This window comes from Pimephales promelas, chromosome 5 (assembly GCF_988280905.1).
Source record: "Pimephales promelas chromosome 5, fPimPro1.hap1.1, whole genome shotgun sequence".
Lineage (NCBI taxonomy): Eukaryota > Metazoa > Chordata > Actinopteri > Cypriniformes > Leuciscidae > Pimephales > Pimephales promelas.
Window position 1 is genome coordinate 21,489,262 of NC_142773.1, and position 22,528 is coordinate 21,511,789.

At 36.0% G+C, this 22,528-nt stretch overlaps 3 protein-coding genes across 4 annotated transcripts in view; 2 read left to right on the plus strand and 1 right to left on the minus strand.

Moving 5' to 3' along the window:
* Window positions 1–5,072, plus strand: part of helz2b (helicase with zinc finger 2b) — a 29,649-nt gene extending 24,577 nt beyond the window's left edge. The window contains exons 15-19 of one of the 2 annotated variants that reach the window (XM_039654536.2): window positions 459–593; window positions 677–898; window positions 1,241–1,400; window positions 2,193–2,360; window positions 2,511–5,072. In XM_039654536.2, the coding sequence (XP_039510470.2) occupies window positions 459–593; window positions 677–898; window positions 1,241–1,400; window positions 2,193–2,360; window positions 2,511–2,623 (798 nt within the window). In that variant the 3' untranslated portion in view covers window positions 2,624–5,072. Of the gene's footprint in view, window positions 1–458; window positions 594–676; window positions 899–1,240; window positions 1,401–2,192; window positions 2,361–2,510 lie in introns of those variants that run through there. The other variant, XM_089131130.1, reaches the window with a different exon arrangement.
* Window positions 5,073–8,908: 3,836 nt separating this feature from the next.
* ebi3 (Epstein-Barr virus induced 3) lies at window positions 8,909–12,844 on the plus strand. The gene is made up of 6 exons (XM_039654813.2): window positions 8,909–9,530; window positions 9,622–9,825; window positions 9,948–10,065; window positions 11,807–11,985; window positions 12,291–12,448; window positions 12,555–12,844. The coding sequence occupies exons 1-6, from the start codon at window positions 9,443–9,445 to the stop codon at window positions 12,702–12,704; spliced, it is 897 nt and encodes a 298-aa protein (XP_039510747.2). The 5' UTR covers window positions 8,909–9,442; the 3' UTR covers window positions 12,705–12,844.
* Window positions 12,845–13,268: 424 nt separating this feature from the next.
* odf3l2a (outer dense fiber of sperm tails 3-like 2a) lies at window positions 13,269–19,186 on the minus strand. The gene is made up of 3 exons (XM_039654593.2): window positions 18,931–19,186; window positions 18,220–18,333; window positions 13,269–14,009 (listed from the first exon to the last, which is right to left on the minus strand). Exons 1-3 carry the CDS (start codon window positions 19,049–19,051, stop codon window positions 13,522–13,524), a joined length of 723 nt encoding a protein of 240 aa, XP_039510527.2. The 5' UTR covers window positions 19,052–19,186; the 3' UTR covers window positions 13,269–13,521.
* Between the last annotated feature and the right edge of the window lie 3,342 nt (window positions 19,187–22,528).

Consider the following 22,528-nt stretch of genomic DNA (forward strand, 5'->3'; position numbering starts at 1 on the left):
CTTGGTATTTTGTGTATATCTAAAGATGTAATTGTAAAATAGTAAAGTCTGACCACTATGCTACAATTTTACACTTTGGAACATTATTTCACCAATATTTTTATGTAAATAAAATCACTTTAGTGAATTTAATTTGATGCGGACACCAAAATGGTGACTTCTCATCTTTGACCCTAAAGCATTTAAAGACTAAATACATATTATATAGAATATAGAATAGTATAATCTGATATAGTAATCAAAATGGATGAAATGTGAGTGCAAATAGTGACTCAAGAGTTTTCTCCATGCAACAATTTATAACGTTTTTAAGCACTAACGGTTAACTAACATAGGCACATCTAAATAAGGGACCTACTTCTTCCTACATTACTCTGACCTTACAAACATTTTCATTCACATCCTTCCGTGAGGGTTTTCTGATCCTTGTCACACAGTCTCATATACTCATCTTGCAGGTTGTGCTGTTGGGGGATCACAAGCAGTTGCGGCCGATCGTGAAGAATGAGCATGTGCGGAGACTGGGCATGACACACTCTCTGTTTGAACGTTACATGGATAGAGCACTACTGCTTGACACCCAGTACAGAATGGTACATATATTTGCTTCACACACGGTATACTCTTACACACCTTTATTACTGTTTTTTTTTTACAAAGATTACTCTTTCTTTAGCATGAAGAAATCTGCAAATTTCCATCAGAAACATACTACCATGGTCAGCTGATAACTGTTGTGCCTGAACGAATCAGTGTGCTTCGTGCTGAGACCGAGACAACAAGACAAAGCAAACACACTCTGTTTGGAGATATACGTGGAGAAGAGATCAGTTTGGTTGTTTCAACTGCACGGGGAAATGAGAACTCAAAAGCCAACCTTGAAGAGGTTAAGAAAGCTGTAAGTAAAGGATGATGCAAACAGAACAGAAATCTTACACCCAGTTATTTTTAAACTATCGTCAAACTGCATGTTTGCAATTATTGAACTCACCTTATACAAACAATTTTTAATTTAACAAAATGGCACTATTATTGAAAAAAGTACCCATTTCTGTTCTACATAGCACATACTCCCTAATTTTATATTTGATAAAAAATTTGATTCAATCCTGTATTGCCTCTCCTATTAGACTTAACTCAGTTTATACTGTAAATTGTCACCCAACTTACTCATTTTTCAGGTTCTGGTGCCAATGAGCTTGCACTTACACAAATCAAAGCTAGATGTGTTTTTACGCAGGTTAATATTTGCCGTCAGCTGGTATCAGTGGGCCGTGTGAAGCCAGAAGACATTGCCATTCTGTCACCATATAACGCACAGGTGGCCCAGATCAGAGAAAGACTGTCCAATGGCTCCCAACTGAAGAGAATCACTGTCACCACCATTACAAAGAGCCAAGGTAACACTTTAAAATCATTTCCTCTCTTTAGATCTCTGTATTTTTTTGTTTCCTTTATTTGATGCTAATGACATTAGTTATTAGGTTAAAGGGATATTTCACCCAATAATGAAAATTCTGTCATCATTTACTCACCCTCAAGTTGTTCCAAACCTGTATAAATGTCTTTGTTCTGCTGTACCCAAAGGAAGATATTTAAAAGAATGCTTGTAAACCACCACCACCACACCATTGACTACGATTGTTTTGTTTTTTCCAATGGGGGACGAGATCTGCTTGGTTACAAACATTCTTCCAAATATCTTCCTCTGTGTAGAGCAGAACAAAGATATTTATACAGGTTTTGAACAACTTGAGGGTGAGTAAGTGATTTTTGGGTGAACTATCCCTTTAATGCTGTTGAATAGTGATTTATCAAAGGACTGTGTAACTTTACAATAAGGTCTCATTTGTAAACATTAGTGAACTAACATGAACTAACAATAAGTGATACATTTATTGTGAACAATTGTATTTATTAATCTTTGTTAAATGTTAGTTAATATAAAATACAGTTATTAATTGTTTGTTCATGTCAGTACACACTCACAGTGCATTAACTACCGGTAATGTTAACAAATTCAACTTAATGTGTTTGCAAATGTTGAAATTAACTAAGATTAATAAAGGCTGTAGAGGTATTGTTAACTAAAGTAGTTAACAAAAAAAACTTTATTGTAAAGTGTTTCAGTTATTTTCTTAAAAGTTGCAAAAATCTGATGACAATTAAGTATTTTAATGATGTGACTGCAGGTAGTGAGTGGCAGTATGTGATTCTTTCGATGGTTCGCTCCTGCCCCAGCAACGAGATTGAACCTCTGCCTTCAAGGGAATGGCTCTCCAAACACATTGGCTTTGTGGGTGATGAAAACCAAATCAATGTTGGCATCACAAGAGCACAGAATGGGCTATGTATTTTGGGTAATCCTTACATTACATTCATATACTCTTAACAAATTACTAAATACATATCCCAGTGTACTAAATCACAATGTTTAATTCAAAAGCATTTCATTTTCTATATTTACTATTATAAGATACTAATATATATTTTTAAATGTTGTGCTTTAGGCAATCAGGAGGTACTGAACTGCAGCCCAGCATGGAGGAAACTACTGAAAGATTATTCAGGTCGTGGCTGTGTGGTCTCTGCAGACCAGATAGCAGTATGCAGTGTCCGTTAAATCAGATTTTAAATGTTGGATTGATTTTAAATCATTTTACAAACAGTGTAAATACTTATTTTTTAAAGGCCCCCTAAAATCTAAATGTAAGTTTTTTAGCTTTTAATATGAATATGTTAGCCTTAAGGTTATGAATGGTGAATGGTGCTGGTGTGTTCCAAAACATTGACGCAATTTGCATTTAGGAGCTATAAGCATTCAAAACACAGTCTCTTTACTTCCGCTAAAATGGATCACGGATTTTTATGACATCACCGCGGTCTTCAGCTTCTTATCACATCTTTTGTCCAATCAAATGCTCTCTAGAACCTATCCTGCCGCCAATGCTATAAATATCAGCTGGCAATATAGGTTGGAGGTGTGTGTTCAGTTGCTCAAACGCTCAAGTTTATTCCGTTTTTTTAACCAATGAAATGGATAGAATTTATTCACACCTCTACTATTGAATCCAACGTATCATCAGTGCTCGGATTCGCTTCCATGGTGCTGTTAATTACGAATTCCAGTCTGTGAGGTAAACTAAACGCTATTGGGTATTTGAAAAGGGAGAGGGGCCATTCAATGTCCTGCCTTAGCTTCCTGTTTCGGTGGAAATTATGTCGACACACATAAAGCTGTGCGTTCCAAGGCATTTCAGTGGGCCTTTAAGATTATATTTTTAATTATACATTCCAAATGTCTTGTATCATTCCAAACCATTTCAAAATGGTTATGATTATTTTAATGAACTAACAGATTTGAAACACTAGCCATTCCTGAAATATTATATAATAATGTAATTTAAAACTATGGCAGCTAAAGATGATTTTTTTACATATATATTTACTAGACATATCTATTCAAACTCTTGTTAATCGATTGTAAAAATAAAAAATGAAAAGGGTGAGCATTTACTTTGAATACATTGCCTCAAAGATGTAATTCTTGATGTAGCCATCATTGCCCTTGTCTGTATTGACTTAAACTTGGAAGAAAACCAAGTTAAACAATTATCAAACAGTTAAAATACTTTTTTTTCCTAAAATTTTATAAAAAAAAATAAAAAAAAATGACGACAGTGGTGGCTAAAGTCAATTTACCACAGTCACATCACATAGTAACAATTGTTGTAACAAGCGTAGCACAAGCGTATCACGTTCACTTTGACCTGTAAACAGAATTTGGCATATATATAAATTAATTAACAGCTTGTATTTTGTACATTTATGAGACAATTATTTGTCTTTTTTTGTGTGTTCAGCAAAAGAAAGAAATTCATACATGATGTGAGGAGATCCAGTCGGATGAAATCTAATTTTATTTTGTAGTAAATGAGAAAATCAATCCCATAATAAATGAGAAATAATAATATTTCATCCATAATCAGGATTAAAAGTTCCATAAAGAAACTTAACATGAACAGTTAAAATCATTTCTAATATTTCTAAGTAAAATATAAATCACACTCTGAGTATAATATTCTTGCATAAAGAATAGTTAAGTTGTCGTAAGATCTCTCTTTGAAAAGACCAATTGCTAAAGAGTCAGGTTGGAGAGTCCAAGAATATACAAACCTGTACAGAAATTGATCTCCCTCTTATGCAGTTGCTTATCGGAACAGTGTTAAGTTTCTCTTTTCAAAGTATTTATCGTGTGACGAGACTGCGAACGATAGCTACTTGAGATCGACCCAAGTTGACATAATATCATGAGTAATGCCTTAAATTTCAGAGTGTTCCTCACAACAAACCTTTACAGAAGAATTGCTCACATCGTGTGGACTACCGTTATGATTTAAATTGAAGAAGTTAGCAATAAATTTGTGTTAACGCCCAATAACCACTAGATGGTGCCCATTGACACCAGTTTTTGTTCGTTCTTTCTTATCTGACTTTAAAAATCTGGGATTCAAAATGTAATTTAAACCATACTCATATCATTCTGGAGGACATGATCATCAGGTTTTTACACTGACTTCTGGAGTTCATTTTAGCTAGAGCGCTGCTGTCATTAAAGCAAATGCACATCCCCAGGAAACTTCTGTTTTTAACCATTTAGTACTATTGTGATGTCATAAGGCTGTAGATAACATCTCATCTTTTACAACAATAATAATAAAAATTAATAAGTTTGTTTGCTGGCAGTCGATGCTTCTTACCTCGTTTTGACTTCTGACACAAGAAAGACACATCAAGAAGCCTAACATAAGGCTTTAAAAGCTTTAAAACCTGGGCCAGTGGACACTCATTCAATTCTTACCAGAACAAATGATCTCCTCCGTGCTATCATTATTTTAAAGCTCTGTACCCTTACCTTTTTTTTTAGTCATCAGTTGTTTCTGTTTATTTCTTCTAAGTACTTTTTAGGTAGAAACAGCCACATAAAAGATGATTATTTAATTATCTGAGAACTTAACTCGTGAATTATGAAAGTTCAACGTCTTATCAATAAAATTGGTTTTGTTGACAGATTTTGGTGTCAGCAGGAATTAGACTTGGAAATTTGTCCAACACAAATTTTTACCATTAGCCACCAAAATGCATAAGGACATACAGCAGGCCTCACTCTGGAACAGAATGGTAAAACTTCAGAATGTTAAAGCTGTGAAAAAACTCAATTCTGTGTACCTAATCAATCCTTAAAACATTAGGATGGCCCTAATAACATCTGTCAATGTAATAGCTTGTTTTCACATGACGTCACGCACGCCACTGCATTGCCATTGTGCGAAATGCAAATGGAGGGCAGGAAGTGATTTGCTGTATTTAGAAACCAATGTTTTGAGTCATTTATAGTTGCTTGAATCGATCAAACCACAAGGAGTTTTTATCGTGTACCAAAAGTTTTTGTTCATAAGGGGGGGAAATGCAAGAAATTGATCGAAAAACTCTGGAAAAACAGCTTGCAAACCTACGTCTGCAGTCGGGAGGAGCTGAATGGGATAACGCTTGTGTGTGTAATGCATAGACTGTATAAAATATGGACAAAGCGTCTGTGACGTCACCCATAGACTCTCTGAAGAACGGGTTTGAAGCTGTTTATTGGGGGGGGGGGGGGGGGGGGGTATGGGCGGCGCCATACTGTAAAATCTTGGGAAATACAAAATACAAAAGTTTCAGAAAGGATACAGAGGTGGTATGATGTGTTGTGTCAGAGATCATGGCCGAGACGTCAAATTCACTCGGCGCAGCCCGTTATCAGCTGTCAATCAAAGTTAACCGCCCTTATTTGTCATACATTTTATATCTAAATATGATCTAAACTAACGAGTTCGAAAAAAAATCACCCCCCTCACAGTTGTCAGGCACGCAGAACACATTGAAGATTACAATAAAAGTCCAAACTGTAAAATCATGAATTTATGCTGTGAAAACGGACATTATAACATGACGTTTATGGATTTTTGCTCCCTTTTGGGACCGGCCTCTAGCGGATTTGAGATGTATTGCAGTTTTTCGCACTTCCGGGTAGGCCTTATCTTTCAGATTAGAATGTTGCCGCTTGGTGTAACGTTAGTGATCACTTCGTCAAAGGTGAGTTAATACAACTTAAGTGACTGTGTAACGTGTAACGTTTCCAAACTTTGTAAAGTCAAAGTATGTCTGTAAGACGAGGTAGTTGCTGATATCTACCGCCTCGATGGCAGGAAAATATATCAATTCAGTTGAAAAATCGCTCCTCTTCATAATGTAAGGATCAACATGAGTTTGATTTTTTTGTTCTTGTATAGCGTGTAAAGTAGTACAATACGGACTTCACTCCCTGCCCTCCATCTGAATTCCGCGCGTCATCATAATCACGTGACTGAAACCCAGCTATTGAGTCTTTGGTTCTCATTGATACCGATCTCAGTCTTTATTAAAGGTCCCCTGACATGAAATTATCACTTTCTGAGGTTTTTTAACATTAATATAGTTCCTAGCCTGGGAAAACCCAGACAACTTCCGGCAATTTTAGATTTGCTCTGAAAGTAAGTCTGGCAAAGAGCTCATTCAAGCCCATTTCCAATCCGTCGAAATCGAGGCACCAATCAGAATTGTTGGGGCGGGCTTAACACGATGATGACAGCGCTGGGATTTTGAAGCAGATTTTGTAGCAAAGATGGATGCCGCCGTCGAACATCACTTGTTCGTATCAGCTATCGCGTCTGTTTTAAGCGATTTGAACGTTTCCTTTTTGTTATTAACCGAGCAAAGAACAACACTAGGAGATGTTTCTCCGCCGCTCTGCATACGTCATCTCCTTCATCGCTCTGATTGGTTTTAAGTCAATCCCCGACATCTGTTGGTGACGCCCCTTTGGAAATGATTTGTCTATGATGCTTTGCAAGACCATAACTCAGTTACAACTGAGAATGGTCTGGTTTTAACCAGGCTAATTAGTTCCCCTAGCATGGTCCCCCAGTTGCTAGAAATTTCAATCGGTGTAAATCGAGCTTTGGCTATACCTTTCTCTGCCTTTGAGAAAAGGAAATCTCAGACGGCTGATCTAGAATCTCCTCCGCTTGGCATCATATTGAGGAAAGGTAACCTCCCCTTTCTCTGCTTTGCCCGCTCAGAGACTTTGGCTCGCATGAGAAAATGCAAGTGAGTGAAGCATGGAAGTTCACTCAAATGAACACAAAGGTATTTTTTAGTTCTTTCATCTGAGCCTCTGAAAAAACAATGGGTTCATTTTGTTTTCTCTGGAAATACGGCAACACAACTTCCCAAAATTTTGAATGAACATTTCACCGACGACTGTTTCCTCAACTTGGGCCAATACAGAGCTGGCCTCGATGAACATCTGAAAATAAATCGATCGAGCAACCAAGCAACAATTTCTAATGTGTAGCCTAATATTTCAAGTTCAGACAGAAAATACATAAGTCAAGCCAGTGACTAAAATATCAACTTCACATCGTTTCGATAAGTAGGATGAAAATAATCTTAAAATTGTGAACAAATTACACCGAAAGCAACCAAAGAACAATCTTTCCACACAGCGCGACATTATCTGAATGTTACACTGCACAACAAGTTCTTACTGCATGTACATCATCATTTGCATTGGTAAAGCATTAGAGAGAGTGCAGAAACTGCATTGATAAGATATTTTTATGTGATGGGAATAGATCTAAATACTTTAAAAACTTCTCACGATTCGTTAATCTCGATAGCTGTAATAGTAAAAACATATAATAGAAGTAAAAGTATTCGAGAGAGTTTCGCATTCAATACTAGCTATTTCATATGCAAGCATGTCAACCAATCACAGCAGTGGCCGGTTACACTGAATCCCACTGCAGACACGCCCCTTCAAACAGAGCGTTCAAATCAGCCTAGGAAAAATGCCTTTTATTTCTAAATTATGACTATTTTTGATCCAAAAAAACATACTAACATTATAAGGGCAACCTAGGAAACATTATAAAATAATGAAATAATCCCGTGGCAGGGGACCTTTAACTCTCAGTCTCAGCTAAAGTGCTCAAATGCAAAACATGTTTTCATTTAAAGTTTTTGCATTTTCAAGGCTCATGTGAATTAAGTCTTCACTCAGGATTGTGAAAATACATGGAAGAATGAGAACAGTCCCACACACTCGATAAACAAGCACATTGTGCTGTTTACAGAAGGATTCTGACCTCATTATATCACAGTCCACATGGTAGCCGAAAATCGCTCACTGAATCCTGCAGTATGTAAACTGTGACTTTTTTTCTACTTTTAAATTTATAATTGATGGGCTAGATCAAATATCAATATTATATGGCTAGATCAATATTATATGTTTTATAATTTGATGAATTATAAGACGCTGTTTTAACACACTTTCCAAAGCTGCACCTTAAGGTAATTTAGTGTTTGGATGGATGGGTGTTGATGTCATCAGCCATGTGCTTAGATTGTATCTATTTAAGTGTGCCCTTTTTCTGTTGTGCAACATTAATGACCTGTTAACACATTAGTTGCTCGTAGTGTCTGTTTGAGGAAATTGTGACTGATTTAATATTTCCTAGCCCTTTAATGATCAGTGGTTATTAGTATTAGTATTAGTAGTAATAAACAATTTTAATATCAATTTATCATGTTAAATACAGAGGATTGTTGAAATCATGCTAATTTAGAAAGCAATTAGTTTTTGAACCTACTGATTTTTTTAATGGTGAGCTTTAGCCTACATACAAAATGAAAATCATAGACTTGAATATATTCAAGTCTATGATTTTCATTTTGTATGTAAAGCTCAACATAAAAAAATCAGTAGGTTCAAAAACTAATTGCTTTCTAAATTAGCATGATTTCAACACTATTTATCAAAATTCATACTTATGGAAATATTTATGAAACTAGTGATTAGGATGTGTAGCCTACACCATGCATGTATTCAGGTGTATAGGCCTATATATTAATACTTTTTACTTGATAACACAACTTTTAGGTCTCCTGCCTAGGCTTCTCCACATCATTCAAATCATTAAATCAAAACTTTTGTTGGAAATGGTATAAATATTCATTAAAAATATTTGAAACGAACATGAATAGATTACATCTGTATTTTGCACATGCATTTAAAACCAAATTGTTAAAAGCTAAAAAAGTGTTTTCTGCTTCTAATGTATAGGGGCTATCGATGATCCAGATGAATGTAGCCTATAGGCTACATCAATTTTGAAATGTCATGCACCCTATTTATATTCACACCACAGCCCAACAGTAGCCTGCATTCTTTCGCAAACATAGGCTATTTCAACTAATGATTAACAAAATTCCTCTAAATCCGAGTGTGTGACTACACACTAGTCTGTGCTTTATGAAAGCACAACCTTTATGTCTTGTGAGTATATAACGCCCAAAAATGTGCTTGATCTGTTTTTTTGGAGCGCTGGTCATAACAAGCGGAGTTTTTAGCCAAGACACAACAACCGTACTGCCAGAGGTTCGAGGTAAGCTTTATTTGTTCAGAAAACACACTCTTTTAACAGCGTGTTGGATCTGTCCAAGCCTGTCTCTTTTCCTCCTCACCTCCCTTAACAGAAGTGTTTGCAGCAGTGGGTTCATCTGTGAAGATACTGTGCACTGACGGAGGGGAAAAGGGGGTGGAGTGGAGATTTAACAGCTCAGTGCTCATCTCAAGCCCTGTTCTTTTCATGCAGAACACTAGTTTGAAGAACCAAGGCATCTACACCTGCCACCAACCAAACGGAAACCTGATACTAACAGTATCTCTACACCTGGGATGTAGGTTTATGCATATTGTCCTTTATTTAAAGCTGTGTAGTCTGGTAAAAAAAATATCTCACTATCCCAGAGAGCTTAAATTAAGAATTAAATTGAAATTATGTTCTGTTTGCGCTATTTAGATCCCCCCTCTCCTCCGGATGTGCATTGTTGGTCTCCAACTTACCCTAAAAGGGCCATATGTTCTTGGACACTGACTCCAGACCCAATACTTCCAACCCACTATATTGCTACATACAGGTATGTTCACTCAGAAAAAAAGGTACAAAAGCTGTCACTGGGGCTGTACCTTTTCAAAAGGTATATACTTTTGTACCTTAAGGGTGCATATTGGTACATATTAGCACCTAAAATGAACATATCAACACTTAACACTGAAACACATATTAACACTGAAAATGTACATATTTGCACCTGAAATGTACATATTAGCACCAAAAATGTACATATTAACACATAAAACGTACAAATTAGTAAAATGGACAAAAGTGTACCTTTTGAAAAGGTACAGCCCCAGTGACAGCTTTCGTACCTTTTTTCTGAGAGTGTTCCTGTTCATTAAAATGCATTGGTATAATACAAGATGAGTTGTAAAATTGACAAGTCCGCAGTGGTGTAAAGTTTTTGAGTAGGCCTAAATGTAATTAGTTACTGCACTTAATCTTTTTGGCTGCTTTGTAGTTTGACAAAGCATCAAAGATATTAGTCTTTTACTCTATACTTGACTACACTTTTGAAAAGGTATGTGAACTCTTTACTCCAATACATTTGTGATGTGTAATGAAATTACTCATTTTGCATGGCACCTAATTTTTTTAAGAAGTGATAACGCCATCTACAGGGCATTGTGGGGTTTTTTTCCCTTATGAACCCAAACTTGTCAACAAGGCTATCGATTAGTTAAAAGTTTCTAAATCACAGGTGTTTCATATGAGATGAGGTCATGGCCATAACCAGCATGTCTAGTGCGAGTATGCTTTGATTAATTAATTGTACTTACAATTATTTTATCTGACCATTACATTGAAGAGACCTTTTTGAAGGATATTGGTTTTCTTATGCCTTTTTTGAAAACTAGACTTTTTAGGAGGCTGTTGTGTCGACCTTGATTTTATTGCAGTATTGAGGTGTTCATTTTTATTATAATTTTAGAAAATAAACATGTGATTGCTCTCTCCTCACAATTCAAATGTCTCTTAGGTGTTGAGGACTAGTGCATCTTTGAGCCTACATTTAGTCCGAGTAAAATATCTAATCCTACCGTTAAAATCAGATGCTCTATCCCCCCGGTTTCACAGCCTAGTCCCAGACTAAAATGCATGTTTGAGCTGCTTTAACTGAAAGCAACTTACATTGGCATATCCTTAAATATGTCAGTGCCATTGTTTTGTCTCAAGATGCACACCAGTAATATTTTTAAGGCACATTTGTAAAAGCTACTTAAATATCCTCCCTAATCGAACTCAGGAATAATCCTGTTTAATCGAAACCGTGTCTGTGAAACCATTGAAGACTTTTACTCATATTGGAATCAATCGGTGGTGACTTACTCAAGTATGATTTAGGTCTTTACACCTCTCCAAATCTGTTTCAAATCTATTTAATGCTATATTGTCTATATGAGTTATCGTTTGAAGCTTCAAAAAGGATGTAAAAGCAGCATAAAAAATGGTGCATATGACTTGAAGCTTCTGATTCATGAGTGAATCATTCATATTGGTTTTGTGAACCAAATAAAATGATTAACTGAAAAGATCCAATTAAAAGGAATGATTTATTCACGAATCAGACATAATTTTTCATGGATTTGGATTAGCATTAGTGAGTAAATAAATAATGATTGTGTACTATTGCTTTATTTTGAATACTGTGCTGCAATTTATATTGTGCATGTTGTATAATTCACCATATATCTTTATTAAACAGTATATTAAAATGTAGAATAATAGTTCAGAATATTTGCTTCTGAATTTAAATTTAGGAGTTTTTCAGAACCACTCTCAAGTGCCCGTCAATGCCAGAAATGGGAGGGACAAGACAGGCAATGTGCGCTAGAGGAACTGGAGATCTTTGCAGGAGAACCAACTCTTATCAACATCACAGCTAGTAATGCTCTGGGAAGCACAACACGTATATGGCCATTTATATTTGAGCAGATAGGTGAGCTTTTCATTGGTCTCTTCTACCATTTCATTAATTCCACTGGTTTGCAAACAGTCTGTATTTTTATTTTTAAAACATTTATATAATCAAAACAGGAAAATATCTGAAAAAATAAATATTCACATAAACATTTACTTTATTCTATATCATTACAGAAAATGAAAAGGGCTGCTTTTGGAATTTTTTCAAGGTCTTATCAATGTTCACATCTTGATGCATATGATATGTGTTTTAATCACATATTAGTGTTAATATAGTGTTAGGGATTAGTGTTTTAATTCTCGTCATTGGTTGTGTTGTAGTGAAACCTGATCCTCCGGTGAATGTGAGCGTGATGGTATTGCCAGGAAAGAAGTTGTCTGTTCAGTGGGGTCCACCACCCACTTGGCCGGATCCTGTCAACTTTCTCCTTAAATACACAGTGAAATACCACTGGGGCAAACCTGGGACAGCTAGAACTGTGAGTTTAAACACGGTGTTCATATCATCAAATCAAACGGAACAATTAAAGCAGTAGGCTAATACAGGAGGGAAATATTTCATTCTTTAACATTTTTGTTTTCCAGCTTGGCCCTTATGAGTCCAGCAAAATGGTTCTGAGTGGACTGGTGGCAGGAAGGACTTATTACATCCAAATATCTGCAAAAGACTTCCTTGATGATGGGCGGACCAGTGACTGGAGTGCACCAATAAGTGCCACTATACCCATCAACTGATGAATCACTGAATTGACCAAAAGTGTTAAGTTTCAATGTTTATTATGTCACCGAAGTGTAACTGTTTATAAAGGCAATTTTTACCAATATGCCAGTTCAGTTTGCTAAATTTTCTTAATTAAAAAAATGTTAAACACCCACCCAGTATAGCTCCATTTTTAAATAATCACAAAGCTTGTAAGCATCTCGAAAGTGTTCTTATCTAAACTGATTTCAACTGGTTTGTGAAACAAGAAAATCACACTTTTTCAAGTAGCAAATAAAGAACAAAAATAATGCCAGTGTTTAGTAACGCATCCGTACAGAAAAGTTGAATTATAATGGTTTCTTTGAAAGTCACTTGATTTTCACTTGAAAAATAATATATATATATATATATATATATATATATATATATATATATATAATTATTATTATTTTTGATTTTATTATTATTACTTTTTTTTTTTTTTTTTTTTTTTTACAAAAACGATTATTAGAAAACCATTCAGAACATAATTAAAGTATTAGTTCACCCCAAAAAATAAATATCCAATGCACATTAATTGAAATTGCAAGGGGACAAATTACTGGTTTCAAAACTTGAAGGTCAAGTTTTGAATGAGAGTGAGTAAAGGATTGTGTCTGAAATATTCATTTTAAAGAAAACAACTGACATGAATGAAATTAAAAGATACTTATATCTCTTTGCAGAAAATCAAATGCCAAGTAGTGAAGATTGTGACTGTTGCAGATACTTCACTTTAGCGTTTCCCTTTTAACATGTAAACAGCTAAATCTTGATTTTATACATGTGCCAACAAGGCTTTGCAGAAATTCAGTCTAATACGTCAACAATTAGGGGTGTTACAAACTCAGAATGACGAACACCCAGGGAGAAAGAGGGTGCACGAGGCAGGTGTGCCGTCACCTTCTCTGGGCTGTGCGTGCCTGGGCCAGGCGTCCTCATTGTATCGATGGCATTATTATGACGGCTTTGCATGGAGAAAGAAGGCTGTCTGTTCAGGTAAACACTCGGTTCTGTGCTGTTGTATCGGCAGGGTCCTGGGGTCATGGACAAATCCTCCGATGGTCCGCCTGCTTTCCTGCGTGCTGACATGGTGAAGCTGGCGCTGGAGGATTTGTGGGGGACGTGGGAGCCGAAGAGGTTGGGTAAGGTGTAGCTGTTGGGGGCGGGTACAGGATCAACACTGCGGTAGCGTGTGCGGAAGGCCATGGTGTAAGACGGAGGTTTGTGGTGAAAGCTCAAAGGTGGAGCTTTCTCAGGACTGTAGGCTCCTGGTCCAGGAGTCTGGAATGTATCAGCTGATCAGAAACAGAGAATCAACAACTGCTTCACATGATTGTGTTTGCCTTTTACAAATTATTATACACGTGACATAGCGGTAGGATTTCAACTGGTTGTTAAGTAGTTTGCCTTGTCTTTTTGGGTAAGTGGAAAACCTACTGAAAGAGGTTCCACATTATTAGAGGGATAGTTCACTTTGAAATAAATTTTTGGTATGTTTTAGCCTTACCTCAAGGGCATCCAAGATGTAGGTGTCTTTGTTTCCGCAGTAGTTTCAATTTTGATATTTTTAGGTCAAACCGTTTTTGTCTGTCAGTCATATAATGCAGGTCTATGGCCACCACCTTAAAAAGCGTGCACAAAGAAGTCCAAATTAAACCTGATTTAATGACTCGTAAATGTGAGTACACATTGATTGACACGAAACGAGCGGTTTGTGTGAGAAAATGAACAGTATTTATATCGTTTTACCTCTTGTAACCACAGCCACGTCCAAGAGGTCTGAGAGTGCGGGCGCTTCTGTCTGCCCAAGTGCCAGAAGTGATCTCTCGCGCGGTTGCAAAAAAAAAAAAAATCAACATTGTCTGTTCATATATTGTCTAAAAAAATCATAAATTGTCTTCCCTTTTGATTTCCTGTATAGGTTTAGATCTTCACAGTGAAAGGTAACACTTCCGAAATCTCTGTGTAAACAATGAGTGACGTACACGCGCAAGCGATCACTTCCGAAGCGCCCTCAGATCACTTGGACGTGGCTGTGGTTAAAAAAGGTAAAAACGATATAAATACTGTTCGTTTTCTCACACAAACCTCTCGTTTCGAGTCTTAGGCCATCAATGTGTACTTACATTTACGAGTCATTAAATCATGTTTAACTTGGACTTCTCTGTTCATGCTCTTTAAGGTGGTGACCATAGATCTGCATTATATGACTGACAGAAAACGGTTTGACCTAAAATTTTCAAAATTGAAAATACTGTGGAAACAAAGACACCTACATCTTGGATGCCCTTGAGGTAAGCTAAAACATACCAAAAATGAATTTCAAAGTGAACTATCCATTTAAGGAGTTCTTGTGCATTATATAGGGAAGAAGAAAGATCTTTCTGATGATGAACAACATCAAATGGTGCAATGTCTTACAAAAGGCATGAAAATAATTAATATTGAGCAAAAAACTGCATAGAGATAATCAAACTATTAAAGGAACACTTTAACGTTTTTTGAAATAGGGCTTATTCACATTCTTTCCTACATTTAGATATGTGTGCAAATGCATTTTTGTCTCAGTGCATGCATTGTTTTAGTTTGACAGGGTCGGCGCTAGCTTAGCTTAGCACAATGAATGGAATCCTTTGTTGCCAACTAGCATGTCCTGAGTAAAAGTGATTAAAAAATAAACAAACCCACGTAATTATAGGCCTGCATATTCACAACGAGTACAACTAGCGATTTAGATTAACACTAGGCGATTTCCTAGGCAGATATTGACTTGGGACTATATTAGGGGGAAGCACAGGCGAAGCACTGCTGCTAAGGCGAATCACTGCTACTTGGGCGCAGAGATATCACGCAACACATGAAATCCCACGACTTCCGTAAACATACCAGCGTCCAACGCGTCAAAAAAACAGAAGAAGAAGAACACACCGGCGTGACCTGCACCGAGTGTCTTCGCTTTAGGACTATTTATGTTGAGAAGTTACAACAAATTTGGTAATTACCTGCGTAGCAAAAGGTTGTGAGAACAAGCAAAGAACTACACGAATGTAATGTTTCACAGAATTAACTTACATCGAATGTGGAACTGAGAAATAAATCTGGCTGGAGATCTGTACATCAACGCCTCTCTACAAAATCAAACAGTTTCGTGTTTGCGAAGAGCATTTTGCACCAGAGGACTAACTTACTTTGAAAAAATGGAATATGTGCCCAGAAAGACGGGATCTAACGTTACGTCTGAAAGATACGGCCGTCGCATCAAAGCACAGACAGAACAAAGTGCACATGTAAGTTGTCTTTTATTACTCTCTTCCTGTTTATCTGTGTCTTTATTCTGTCGTAAGATCGATGCCGAGAAGCTGTATCTAGACTACGAACGTCATGTTGAATTCCACCTGTTTAGCATGAACAACCTGTTACATTTGGTCCATTCGGCGTGGGGCGTTTTTTCCAGTTCATCTTATCACACCGGGGAAAAAAACGAGTAAACGTTACTGCAGGCTGGATCAGCGCCGTGAAATCCTCAACATTACGGGCTCGACATTAAGGCTTGTCCGCTTGTCATCAACAACACACACACAATTTAGCCAAAATGTCATTTGTCGAGTATCTTCATAACATAAGAGCAGTCTTATGATGGACATACAGAGTTGTGACTCGTGAGTGAGAGAATGAGGTGCGTCGTAAGATCCGCGTCTCTGTCCACAGCGGCTGCTCTTAAAGGGCCAGCTACCAATAAAGCGTTCTGTCAGTAAAGTTAATGAAAAAACAAAGGGAACAGAGAAAATTACTCACTGCTCTTGACTAAAGAACTTGTGTAGCTTTAATAAGGAGTAGTCTGTATATAATTTATAATTTATGCAGCGCAGACTGTTTGATAAAACAACCCCATCCCTAAACTTAACCGTCACTGGGGTTAATGGCATTTATGACTGGAGATTTGACTACGTGTTCAGACATGCGGAATGATGCGGACGTTAATGGCGTAGACATATACGCATACAAGCGGATACACGCGGATAGCTCAAAATGGGTGGAGATAACACGCCACCTGACTCGAGAGTGGCGTATATGTTTACGCAAAAGTCATGATGTCATGTTGCGACCTCAATAATCTCAATATGACATTTTCCCCAAATCGTGCAGCCCTAGATAAAATTATAAATCTTTACCCGGACAAGTGACTTTTGTACATGGACAAGTGAAACATATTTACTTGTCCGAAGGAGGAGTGCTCTGAAAAACTAAAATCTGTATGTTTATTGTTCTGAAATCCTACTAAGATGTCACTTGCATAATAATTTGGAACAGTGTTAAGTGAACATGGCATATAAATAATGCTTTCTAAATATTACCATTTGTATTGTGCAAGATTCATCAGTGCAAATTATTGAAAAAGGAAAAAACATGAACAATTCCTCTTTTTCCCCTTCATACTGGCAATGCCCATTTTCATGGTTCAACCAATCACAGATGAATCAAATCAAGTATTTTTTCTTATTCATTTTCCCCCTAGGGGTTTCCCATAAGTCTTTATTACAGAGGTATAAGTCATGAACCACACCAACCAGCTACAGGGCAATCAACATTACAAACTTTGATTTGAAGAAAAAAGTATTTGAAAATTTGACTAAAAGACAAACACATACAGACAAAGGTCATATTAAGTGGCTTTAAGTATTATGTACTTACATTGAACAATAAGTACAATGTATTATTGTGTTCCTATTCACTTTTGCTGCTATTGAGGTGTGATCTGGGTAAGGTTAGGGACAGGTGTGGTGGTATGGGTCGGTTTAAGGGTAGGTTAGGGGAGGGTCAACTGTGTAATTACAAATGTAATTACATAAATTAATTATAGCTGTAATTACATGCTGGAATTTTAAAATGCAAGTACAATGTAAAACCATGTATGTACACAATAAGTCCATTGTATCAAATTATTAATTTCAATGTAAGTACATCGTACTTAAAGCCACTTAATATAAAGTGGGACCCAGAAGGATACATACACGTATTTAAGTAGTTTGAGAGCATGAACAACACTGACTATTACGTCATTCGCAGTCGTCCTTCATGTGAGAGAATCTGCTGTTTAACATGAATCATGATTATTTAACAAGTTGAATTAATGTCAGCTGTTGGCTTCAACAAAAACATATATACCATACATTAAAAACCTCATAGCTCACAGTAAATGTTATCTTTAAAAAATCAAAGAAAAAAAGTTATCTTTGATTCCTTTATGGAGAAAACTAATGTGATTTTTACTTCCGCAATCCGACAGATGGACTATTGAATATCCTTTTTCATTCACAAATATGTAACATTAAAGAAGTAAAACTGGTTGACACTGGTAGGACTTCATCCTAATGTTCTTATTTAAATGAATATAACCATACATGGACTTGTTTCAGTTATGAATACTAGGTCCGGGATAAAATAATAAACATATTCATGATTCATGATTCATGAAACATGATCAGATCAGAGAGGAAACCCCACCTGTCTTCTTCTTTCTGCCCAGCATGGAATAAGACGGGGTACCGTCTCTGCCAAAGCGTGTCATTTTTCCGTCTACATGATACTGCGGCCCTGGACTGGAATCCACAGACACCACTATTCAAAAGCAACATTACAGGAAAACACACAACAGAATTTCCTAAATTACATTTTGTAGACACGCAAAGCAACACGAATGTCTAAGGCTCAAGCATTCCCTGCTATGTTTGAGCAACAGAAACGCTATTTAACATTAATTAAAATCCAACATATGGATCAAAATCAAGCATGTGGATTTTATTAGCTTAATATGCCAGAGAAATCACATTTATCATTTTATTGCATGCTGTTGTTTGTGATATAAAGTCCAGATGTGTGAGACATTTCTTTTTTTTTTTTTTATAAATACTTTGATCAAACTGGGTGTTCTCAATCCCCTCCAATCCCTTCCAAACAAGTGTTACATGTCACTAATTAGGTGTGTAAGTGTGTGCCTGTATGTGTAAATCCACCTACTATTTCAGTACTACAATGTAGACATCTAATTAATCTATAAAATTATCAGTCCGTATAAGTGCCATGTTGATATATATGTAGTTTCTGCATGAACAAGCATGTTAAAAGCATTCTCAAGTGATTAAACCCAGCATTAGTTCAGTGGATCATGTCATCTGTCAGTGTGAGAAGTGTTTGATTTCATGTTATGTCACTCACTATTGCTGCTCATGCGGCTGTGGAAGGAATAGGCCGGGCTGCTGGGTTTGGTGTAGTCATGGTTTATGTAACCGATAGTGGGCGGAAGAGCATAACGCCCTGGCCCGGGCCCTGCAGGCATAAACAAAAACAAGGTGTGCAGAGCCTTTTAGCATTTATTCCTGGAATTGTGTTGGGTAATGAATAATTAGATATATGTGATGAATATTTAAATATATATTTATATATATATAAATAAATATATGAAAATAATGTGTATTAGTGAACATTTATATGGGGTAAATGAGAAAACTTGTCAGGTTATACTGGGACTTCCTGGTAAAATAAAGATAAATAATAAATAAATGATGGGTGCATTTATAAACAAGGTTATTATCACTATACTCTAGAACGATTAAAAACATTTTTATTAAATGAAATAAAGAACAAACTAAACAGAGCTATAAGTTATATTTAGTTCATTATAAAAACAAACTAAATGAAAATTAGAAATGTTGTAACAAAAATTGCTAACTGGAAATAAATAGAAACTGAAATAAATAATATTCAAAATAATAAAAAATGACATAATAATGTAAATAAAGTACTAAAAATTAAAGGGATAGTTCACTTTGAAATTAATTTTTGATATGTTTGAGCTTACCTCGAGGGCATCCAAGATGTAGGTGTCTTTGTTTCCACAGTATTTTCAATTTTGACATTTTTAGGTCAAACCGTTCTTGTCTGTCAGTCATATAATGCAGGTCTATGGTCACCACCTCAAAGAGCATGCACAGAGAAGTCCAAATTAAACATGATTCAATGACTCATAAATGTAAGTACACATTGATGGCCTAAGACACGAAACGAGCGATTTGTGTGAGAAAACGAACAGTATTTATATCGTTTTTACCTCTTGTAACCACAGCCACGTCCAAGTGATCCGTGTAAGTCACTTATTGTTTACACAGAGATTTCGGAAGTGTTATCTTTCACTGTGAGGATCTAAACATATTTAGATATACAGGAAATTGCAATGGAAGACGATTTCGATATATCAACAGACAACATTGAATTTTTTTTCACAAATATTTTTCAGATCACTTCCGGTGCTTTCCAGCGCTCGCGCAGACCAAAGCACCGTGCTCTCAGATCACATGGACATGGCTGTGGTTACAAGAGGTAAAATGATATACTCTTCATTTTCTCACATAAGCCGCTAGTTTCATGTCTTTGACAATCAATGTGTAATTACATTTACGAGTCATTAAATCAGGTTTAATTTGGACTTCTTTGTGCACGCTTTTTAGGGTGGTGACCATAGACCTGCATTATATGACTGACAGACAATTCGGTTTCACCTAAATATATCAAAATTGAAACGGTGGAAAAAACCTACAACTTGGATGCCCTCAAGGTAAGCTAAAACATACCAAAAAATTATTTCAAAGTGAACTATCCCTTTAAAATGAAAACTCAAAATATAAAAATAAAAGCTAATTCAAAATATTAGTAAAAACTATAATAGTTTATAAATAATTCTAAAATAACATTTTAACTTATTAGATTAAAATGTGTCTTCCACAGGCTGATTAATTTTGTTAGTCAATATAAGTTATACATCTGCTAGCTATGTTCCTCATAGTCACTTCCTCTTTTTATTAAATCTAAAATAAAACTATGGAATGCGATTCATGTGAGACATAAAAGGTCACACATGCTGTGCACATTTCTAAAGTCCAGGAGAACCTTGGCTGTAAACTTTCATTTGAAATCTTAAAGATTTTTTTTTTACACAGTTAAATGTCACACAAGCTTTTTAAAGCTTTGGCCAAAAAAAGAAAAAGAAAAGAAAGAACAGACAAAAGAGGTTCTATCCTCAGAATGATACAAGCAGGTGTTGCAATAAAAGACCTAACTGACAGTTTCTTTCATCAAACTGCCAATCCACTCTCAAGAGCCAAATAGAAGCATGTTTGAACTACTTACAGAGCCCTGCGCTAAAATAAATCGTCAGATCTCCTCGCTTTGCTGAATAATTCTTTCGACACAATCATTTGTACAAATGAATCTACTGAAAAGAGCGGTCACACACTTACCTCGTTCCCTGCCAGCAATGATGGGCCGCCGTCTCACCACTTCCCCCATGCCGCTTATATTTTCTGTCTAGCTTAAAGAGCTGACAGCAAAATCGGCAGCAAGAGAGCTCAAGGAGGTCCAGTAAAGGTTGAAGTTTCAGTTTAGACACACTGGAGAAATACAACTGCGGCCTGAATTATAAATGAATCTTACAAGCACAGGAAACCTTACCCTTGTCCAGGCTTCAAGAACTTCCATCTCAATATCTTTACGCATAACAGATTTCCAAACATCCATCACTGACTACAAAAGACACCTACAGTTACACCTTGGCAACTTGTGTGTAAACGACAGCTAATGACCTAATTACACAATGTGAGATGGTCGACAACTGTGTGAAATTACTAATAGATCCACTTTATTCTTTCGAGGTAACAAGATTATATATTAATAGCCGCCTGAAGTGAGATATTCTGTACTTCACTCCATCAACTTGTGATATAAAAATATAGGTAGCACTTTACAATAAGGTCTGATTTGTTAACAGTAGTTAATGCATTAACTTACAATTGGTCATATATTTTTTTACAGCATTTATTAATGTTAGACTGAAAAAAAAATTCAATTACACTTTATTTTAAGCTGTCCGTGTTACAGTGTAATTATACATTTAAGTACTGAGTATTAATAATGTACGCACTGTAGGGATAGGTTTGTTTGGTTTAGGATTAGTTGAATGTAATTATGCACAATTTATAGTTGCAGTAACTACATGTCACACGTGTAACAAGGACACTGTAAAATAAAATGTTACCAAATATGAACTAATATTAACAGATGCAATTTTTGATCTTCAAAATGTGTCGCACTTTAAATTAGGGCCCGATTCTCACTATTATCTATGCATTTTGCCTTAATAAACTCCTAATAAATGCTTATTAATAGTTAGTAATGTACTTTAGGTAATAAGATTATAAGAATATGGTTATGCAAAATAAGGCATTATGCATTTTATAAGTACTAATAAACAGTCAATATCCTAAATGTATGGTAATAAGCCACTAGTTAATGATGAGAATTGGAAGCCTAAAGTAAAGTTTTCAACCACTTAACATATAGTTAACCAAAGTTAATAAATAAAACCTCATTGTAAAGTGAAAAATTCCACCACATTCATATTTTAAAGTGTGCTATCAAATTTTTCTTTTTTTAATAAAAAATTAATGACAGTTCAATAGGTTAGTGGGTGAAAGTAAAGTGGGTGAAACCTGATATAGAAAACATCAAATTGATTTTTACATTGGCAGAATTGCTCAAACTCGCTGTTCCCATGGACACCTTCAACTAGTACTCAAAACAAATGAAACTTCTGGAAACCTACTCTTGTTTCGGTGGCATAGTTTTACAGTAGGAAGTCCCATATCACGTTACTCTGATTTAACAGTGTGAAGCTGCTTCAAACAAATGATGCATTGCTTTAAAACAGTTTGTTTCTCTTTAGCAGCTCTAAACTGATAAAATAATGTGTAAAATGTAATAT